At 30.7% G+C, this 8,250-nt stretch overlaps 2 protein-coding genes across 2 annotated transcripts; both read left to right on the top strand.

The window, feature by feature from the left end:
* Positions 1 to 1,193: 1,193 nt before the first annotated feature.
* On the top strand, positions 1,194 to 3,831 carry LOC127129325 (protein SGT1 homolog B). Its single transcript, XM_051058541.1, has 10 exons — positions 1,194 to 1,534; positions 1,629 to 1,698; positions 1,777 to 1,901; positions 2,070 to 2,157; positions 2,430 to 2,526; positions 2,656 to 2,721; positions 2,867 to 3,005; positions 3,142 to 3,227; positions 3,307 to 3,411; positions 3,505 to 3,831. The coding sequence occupies exons 1-10, from the start codon at positions 1,375 to 1,377 to the stop codon at positions 3,610 to 3,612; spliced, it is 1,044 nt and encodes a 347-aa protein (XP_050914498.1). The 5' UTR covers positions 1,194 to 1,374; the 3' UTR covers positions 3,613 to 3,831.
* Positions 3,832 to 4,679: 848 nt separating this feature from the next.
* On the top strand, positions 4,680 to 7,082 carry LOC127101493 (cation/H(+) antiporter 3). The gene is made up of 2 exons (XM_051038924.1): positions 4,680 to 5,660; positions 5,961 to 7,082. Exons 1-2 carry the CDS (start codon positions 4,680 to 4,682, stop codon positions 7,080 to 7,082), a joined length of 2,103 nt encoding a protein of 700 aa, XP_050894881.1.
* Positions 7,083 to 8,250: the final 1,168 nt, after the last annotated feature.

Here is an 8,250-nt window from a genome sequence, read left to right on the forward strand (position 1 = left end):
CCTAATATGGTTGAACACATGGCTAAAAATCTTTTAAATCATTAATAAAAAGATTTGAAATATTTTTAAACATACATGCAATTATATTATATCAAGTAAATATTTATAGAAATATCGTAGTACATAGAACTGAAAAACACAAAGAGCTATATATTAGAAAAAAAATAAAAGAACCAAAATAAAATCCAATTCAAATTTGAAATAGCGTTAAGTTAATATTCATAGTTTATAATTGTTATTTCTTTTTATCAAAAGAAAAGATAGAGTTATAAAAATTCTATGTTATTATTCTTAAAATTTAGTTTGAGTGTATTTCAATTAATCTCTTTTTTTAATTATAAAAAATTTAAGTGTGTTAGATTGGGGAGACTCCAATCTCTGGTGTACCAACTAACATAATTTAACTAAAGAATAAAATGATTTAAGAAATAATAAATTGTTTAACTAAAATTTATATCTTATCGTATAAATATTTGAAAAAAAGAAATATACTCTCGGTATAAAATATTTTTAGGGTAATGCTAACTTGTACCCCAAGAGCACATGTTAAGAAACCCACAAATAGAAAATTTTGTATTGAAAAAATAAATAAAATTATCAATTATAACTTTTTAATAAATTCAATACACAATTTTCAAGATATTGTTTCTATATTTATCTCTTAACTTGTGCCCCAAGGACACAAGTTAGCATTACCAATATTTTTATCTTATCAGTCAATGAGACTCATGTATTCCGTCATATCACACTTTTATTTTTAAAATTTTGTTATAATTTATTAATATAAAATATTTTAATTGGATATCAGTATAATTTGTTACATGCACTATCTTTAATCTTTAAATATTTAAATGAAATTAATTGCTATTTATAATTTAACGATTCATATATCACAATAATTCATAAGTTATAATTTAAATATAAAAAAATTACACACATATATTAACGGCATAAAAGATTATTAAATTCATATTTAAATAATTTAATTATTTAATAATCATTTAAAATTAATAAAATTATGGATAAAATAGTTGAGTAAATAAAAAAATAAAAAGACGTGTATTCTCTGCGAGTTGTCTTTAAAATAATAGAAAACATAATAAGAAAATCAAAAGAAATCAACTTGTTAAAGATTTTGAACGAGATTTCGTGGTAATTTAAAGAAATCCTTATATTACTAAAAGATATAAACGATATTTCCTCTAAATTAGTTATATATATTGTAGAAGACTTGTGAAAGTCTAGTCTACTCCATTCCCTATTATTGCCATCCGGCCGTTTTTTATAAATATCCTCTTTCTGTCGCTCAATCAAACTCATTCCTCCGATTTCTCTTCCCAAATTCACAAACCCTTTTTCCTACTCTTGTCGCTGATGGGTTTCGATCTTGAAGAGAAAGCCAAAGAGGCTTTTGTCGAGGACCACTTTGAATTGGCCGTTGAACTTCTCACGCAAGCCATTCATCTTCATCCTACCAATCCTCAACTCTACGCTGATCGTGCTCAAGCAAACATCAAACTCAACAACTTCACTGGTTTCTCTCTCATTCCGCTCAATTTCTTGTTCTAATTTCATAAATACGTAACTATTCTTTGTTGTTTCGATTAATTATTTACTAATTTCTTCAGAGGCTGTTGCTGATGCCAACAAGGCTATTCACTTGAATCCTTCTCTATCAAAAGCATATTTGCGCAAAGGGTAAATACTATAATACTTTCTGTAATAATACATGATTTGTTTGTTTGCTTATTTATTTATGTATGATTTTGGGTACAGTAATGCCTGTATGAAACTTGAGGAATATCATACTGCCAAGACTGCATTAGAGACAGGGGCCTCATTGGTTCCAGACACATCAAGATTCTTTAATTTGATCAAAGAATGTGATAGGCTCATTGCAGGTCAACTTTTTTTTTAATTCTTCCACTTGGAAACTCTTTTTATTTCCTTAAAATTTATTACTTTTGTTGCTTGTCCTGTTATACATTTTTCATCTAGACTGTTGAAAAGGAAACAGTGGATAATTCTTTTTTTTTTCTTGAAAACTAACATGATTTTGTCTTAAACAGAAGAATCTTATACCGTACCTACACAGGATGCAACTCCAAAAGTCCTTGAACCAGAGCCAATAGTGGCGGTAACTAAGCCTAAATATAGGTTAGTAGTAGTAGTAGTACACCTTTCTCAATGTTTATGTCCTTCGCTGTTTTTGTCTGTGTGGAGGGTGCTAATGCTGATGTACTTAAGTTAATATGGATATCTTTTGGTATTTATCCGTCCCAAAAGACACTTTTCACACCCACACATTTATTTTGGGACGGAGGGAGTAGGCAAAGTTCATGAATGGTAACACTTCAATGATGTTGGCTTTTGTGGCAAAATTTTCTACTAACTAACGGTTGATACTAATCTGTGAAAAAAATATGCAGGCACGAATATTACCAGACACCTCAACAAGTGGTTGTAACAATATTTGCAAAGGGGGTCTCCAAAGAAAGTATTACTGTCGACTTTGGTGAACAAATAGTATGGTTTACATTATACTAATATTTACTTGTTGTTTTTATGCTTGGTTTTTATTACACTTGCATACATCTTGGATGAACAAGTTGGATATAACATTCTAAGCTTATTCCTTTTTATTTTCTTTTGTAGCTAAGGGTCAACATTGATGTCCTTGGAGAAGATGCATATGTTTTTCAATCTCGCTTATTTGGAAAGGTATGAACGGGAGCTTTTCATTGTTTTTATTTGTCACAAGCCCTTTTATTAAAAGATTGATATTTAAATTTCTGTATTTGTTTTATCTCCTGTCATTGTTTGGTAATTATATATAAAATGTAAATATGTGGTTATCTTCAATCAGATCATACCTTCGGGATGCCGGTATGAAGTTATGTCCACCAAAATTGAAATTCGCCTTGCTAAAGCAGAATCTGTTCACTGGAAATCCCTAGAATTCACCAGAGAAACCACAGTTGCACCAAGGGCTATTGACTCTTCAGGTAACTTCAGATTTATCTACCGTTTTTACCACTCAAATGATTGGACCAATTTATTAGCATTTCTATGTTGATTAAAATTAATTAAACCCATGATGTTTATTTTCCTAATTGTATCCCTTATCATGAACTTTTGTAGTTACTGGAACTCAAAGACCTACTTATCCGTCCTCAAAACCGAAAAGAGTAGATTGGGATAAGCTTGAAGCTCAAGTTAAGAAAGAGGTATGTCTTGTGTCTGTAAAAGAGATTCATCTCTTTATATTTTAGTGCATTTCTTTCTCCTAAACATTTGTCATATCAGGAGAAAGATGAAAACCTTGATGGCGATGCTGCACTGAACAAATTTTTCCGAGAAATATATCATGATGCTGATGAGGATACAAGAAGAGCAATGAAAAAGTCATTTGTAAGTTTTATTTTAATTTTCTATATTCGATTGATCCTGGTTATATGATAAGTTTGATTGACATTTTATTATCTGTTTGAATTTTGTTTGTAGGTGGAGTCGAATGGAACAGTGCTGTCTACAAACTGGAAGGAAGTGGGAACAAAGAAGGTTGAAGGAAGTCCTCCGGATGGCATGGAGTTGAAGAAATGGGAATATTAATATCTTTTCTAAATTAATGCTATTTCTACCTTCTGTTTTGGGGATATATTGTGAACAAAAGTAGTAAACTTTTTTTGTCGAGTTTTCATGACTTGATTGGTGGCTGATTTTTCTCTGTTTGGTGAATGCACATTCTTCTATTTCAACTTTCTATTAGTAATTGTGTCTGGCTTGTGTTAGAGTAATTATAATAAAATTATTTAAGTTTGTCAGATTAAATGTTGGTTCAACATGAGTGTATTAAAATTTTAAAATTATGATAACTCTAGGTATATAAATGTTAACATAATTAAATAATCTTTTCCAAGCATTACAGTTACAACTCTAGGTATATAATCCATATAATATAAACCATATTTAAAAGAATTACGGTTACACTTGTTATAAGCTGGTACCCTTTAAACGTTCTCTGTCCTTTTATTTAACTTTTACCAAAAATAATGAATTAAGTTTAGTTCTATTGATTTGTCTATATTTAGCATTTTGTTAATCCAATAACGCTATTACACAGCAAAATCCACGAAACAATTTGATACTAATATATTATTAGAAAGGAAAACTCTATTAGTTGTCTATGACTAGTATTATGACTAGTATTTTCTGGAGATTTAACATTTCTAACGAGAAACAAAACAAAATGTTGTATAAAAAATGTTAATGATTAAGAGAAGAAAAATGAATCAAAGGACATAATTGGTGGATAAATCAGCATGTCTTCGAAACAAAATGAGACGAATGTTTACTTTAAAACATGCATATACCTGCCACCACGGGTGAACTCCCAGATACCATGGTGGAAAATTATTGATTCAGACACGATTTTAGTAAATTCTTTGCCAGTGTTGCAGATGCAAATGTGTTTGATCTTTTTTGCAACCTTTTTATTTAAATCTATCTTGTCTCGTTTTGGAATCCACAGGTTCACTTCTATGAGCATTGTAAGTCCTTTTTTTTTGTGTGTGTAAATGTCTGATACACAAGACATTAATTAACAAATGGTATTTGTTGTTTTATGTTAGGTTGGTCTTATCTTGGCAGCTACATTGAATGAAAATTGGACTAAAACGATGAAGACCATGTTCTTCTTTGATTCACAGGAAAATCTAGGACTAGTTTCAATATTTGGTTACATGCTGTTCCTATTCTACATTGGAGTAAAAACAGATATGAGTGTAGTCCATAAAACTAGGAGTGGTGCCACCAACATTGGTTCTTTAGCTATAATGGCTCCTTTTCTATGCGGCATGGCTACTCTAAGTTTTTTCTCATCAAAACACCTTCAATCTTACCAAACAAAAATACTTGGAGTTGTCATTGGATTGTTCTCTATGACCCCTTTCCCTGTCATTTCCTCAACTTTAAGTGATCTCAAGATCCTCAATTCTGAATTGGGCCGAATCGGGCAATCAGCGTCATTAGTCAGCGAAATTTTCAGTGTTTTCATAGCATCAACACTAACATTTAGTAAATTATACGAGGACCATGGTTTAGCGAGAGCGTTGGTTTGCATTGCGGCCGCTGTCTTGTTTATACTCTTGGTTATATTCATTATCCGACCGTCGATGTTTTGGATTATAAAACAGACGCCAGAAGGTTATCATGTGAGTGATAACTATGTTTATAGCATACTCATAGTAACCTTGTTATCATCCTATGCTACAAATAGATTTGGATTCTTTGGTCTCTTTGGACCTTTTGTATTGGGAATGGCTATTCCTGAAGGACCTCCACTAGGCACTGCTATTATTAAAAAAATTGATACTTTTGTTAATGGGATTTTGATGCCAACGTTTGTGACTACATGTGCAATGAGGGTGGATTTAAAAGACTTGTTGTGTTGGAGAAATAAAATGGATGGAAGTGTTGATTATTTTATGGTGCAAGCTTTGGTTATTGTTGCGGTTTGTTTTGTTTCTAAGTTTGTTGCTTGTATGATACCTCCTTTACGCAGTGAAATGCCATTGAATGATGCTTTTTCTTTATCTTTGATTATGAGTAGCAAAGGCATTGTTGAAATGGCTGCACTCTCTGTGGTCAGAGATACTACAGTAAGCATTTTACTTCATTTCATCATAATACTTATATATATATATATATATATATATATATATATATATATATATATATATATATATATATATATATATATATATATATATATATATATATATATTTAAATCTTAGCCGAATCCAAGGGGATCAATTCTACGGTCCACTTGCGGAGGACCCGTTTAAACCAATCCACACTCTCATCTCAAGACCCAAACCTTCACCGCTAAGCCAACACGTGATGGTTATTTCATCGTGTTAATATTAACTGAATTCTATATTTGTTTGAATGCATGCAGGAGCTACCTAATAACATATTTGCTTTATTGATGGTATGCATCATAGTAAACACCACTATGATTCCAATGCTGTTGGGTTATATATATGATCCAACAAAGAAATACACAGGTTACACAAAGAGAAATATAGCAGATCTGAAAAGTAACTCAGAACTTAGGGTTTTAGCATGTATTCACAGACCAGACAACATTCCAGCAACAATAAATCTTCTTGAAGCAGCATATCCAACAAAAGAAGAACCAATATGCACTTACGCACTTCAACTGATTGAGTTAATAGGAAGAGCTTCTCCTATATTCATCAGTCACGATCTTCAAAAAAAAAAGAAATCGAATTCAAACACATCGATGGCAGAGAAGCTTCTAGAATCATTTCAAATATTTGAAAAAGAATTCAAAGGTTGCTTAGTTGTCAACACTTTCACAGCTGTATCACCAGCAGAAATGATGTATGATGATATTTGTACATTAGCACTTGACAAATTTGCATCACTTATTATTCTTCCTTTTCATAGAAAATGGTCGTGCGACGGCAACTCGGTGGAGTTAGAGGACGAGTCGTTGAGGGATTTGAACTACAGAGTTATGGAAAGAGCGCCATGTTCTGTTGGCGTGTTAATTGAAAGAGCACAAATGACACATACATTCTCACCAGAAACACCATATAATGTGTGTTTGTTATTTATAGGTGGGAAAGATGATAGAGAAGCACTTATTTTCACAAAGAGAATGACTAAGAATCCACATGTTAAGATAACAGTGGTTAGATTCATGAGTTTAGAAGGTGATTCAAAGGGTTGCTGGGAGGGTTTACTTGATAATGAATTGTTGGATGAGATAAAGACAAAGAATAAAGTTGGTGATGTTTATGTAAAATATGTTGAAGAAAGAGTGAAAGATGGACCTGAAACAGCTTTGATAATTAGGTGTTTGGTAACTGAATTTGATTTGATTATTGTTGGGAGACAAGCTGGGATTGAAACACCTCAAACATGTGGATTGTTGCAATGGAGTGAGTATCCTGAACTTGGTGTTTTGGGAGATTTGTTGGCTTCCACTGATGCTGCTGGTAAAGCATCTGTTTTTGTTATTCAACAACAAAGAACAGCTATGGATATTTAAGATTTTATCGCGACTTTTAATCATAGGAATTCAATTCTTTTTTATTTTCAGTTAATCATAGTTTTAAAATCCATAGTTAGCATTTTTTTTAATAAATGCCAAAAGGTCCTCCCTCCGTTCCTTAAGTATATTTTTTTGAAAAAGTTTTGTTTCTTTTTAATTATTACTTACAAATTTTAACGTAGTATTAATTGAATTTTGTTAAAATTATTTTTAAATAGTTATTATAGAGAAAAATAAAATAAAATAAATATAATAAATAGTTAAGGATATTATAAATAAAAAAAAAATTATTGTTGAAAAAATAACAATAATAATTAATTTTAAAAAATATCTGATAAAAATAAATATTTTAAAAAGTATAAAATGTCAAATTGCTCAAGATTGAATGAATTAATAATACAAAGTATTTTGAGTAATAGCATTCAATTTCAAAGCTTAAATCATGTTCGCAAAAGTAAAGAAAATGTAAGCCAAAAAGTTAAACTACGGACTATCACAACCATGTTCATCAATTTCACTGCTTGCTTGTGGTTGACAAAAACAATTACTATCAAGAGTAAACGTGGAATGAAATATAATATTTCATTAAGGGTACATTGAGCATTGAGGTTGCGGCTCGTATGGATATCTCTTAAATTTTAGAGTTTTGCTGTTCTTTTGGTTTTAATTATTGTTTTAGTAACTGAGTCTCATTATCGTTAGGTTATTGAACATTATCTATAATTGGATATTTTTATTAAAATGAATTTTGTATGGAAAAAACTGATATTTAACTAAATATCAACACAAAATGATTTAAATTAAAAAATTTGCGATTTGAATCAAGAAACTTATGCAAAGATGACTCAAGTCAGACAAAAATTTAACTCAAATCATGAGTGATTTTTAGAATTTTGGTTAAAAAAACGTGACTTGAGTAAAAAAATAGCTTGACTTGAATCATGAGTATGATTTTTTTTTTGCCGCGGAACATGTGACTTGAGTCAAATGTTCTTTTGACTCGAATCATGACTCATTTTGATTAAAGTTAGAAAAGTACTTGACTTGAATAATGGACCGGTCATGGGCAAGTCTTGATTAGAATAAAACTCGTGAAAAAAATATAAGTTTTTTAAAGTCATTTCTTTACTTGACTTAAATAATTTTCTTTACACTTGACTTGAAT

Source organism: Lathyrus oleraceus, chromosome 1 (assembly GCF_024323335.1).
Source record: "Lathyrus oleraceus cultivar Zhongwan6 chromosome 1, CAAS_Psat_ZW6_1.0, whole genome shotgun sequence".
Taxonomy (NCBI): domain Eukaryota; kingdom Viridiplantae; phylum Streptophyta; class Magnoliopsida; order Fabales; family Fabaceae; genus Lathyrus; species Lathyrus oleraceus.

Bases quoted from the DNA above. Each gene is read 5' to 3' on its own strand.
- LOC127129325 (XM_051058541.1), top strand. From the start codon at position 1,375: ATGGGTTTCGATCTTGAAGAGAAAGCCAAAGAGGCTTTTGTCGAGGAC. The intron at 2,722-2,866 runs GTATGAACGGGA...ATCTTCAATCAG, and splicing joins AATCTCGCTTATTTGGAAAG to ATCATACCTTCGGGATGCCG. The intron at 3,228-3,306 runs GTATGTCTTGTG...TTGTCATATCAG, and splicing joins AAGCTCAAGTTAAGAAAGAG to GAGAAAGATGAAAACCTTGA.
- LOC127101493 (XM_051038924.1), top strand. From the start codon at position 4,680: ATGAAGACCATGTTCTTCTTTGATTCACAGGAAAATCTAGGACTAGTT. The intron at 5,661-5,960 runs GTAAGCATTTTA...GAATGCATGCAG, and splicing joins CTGTGGTCAGAGATACTACA to GAGCTACCTAATAACATATT.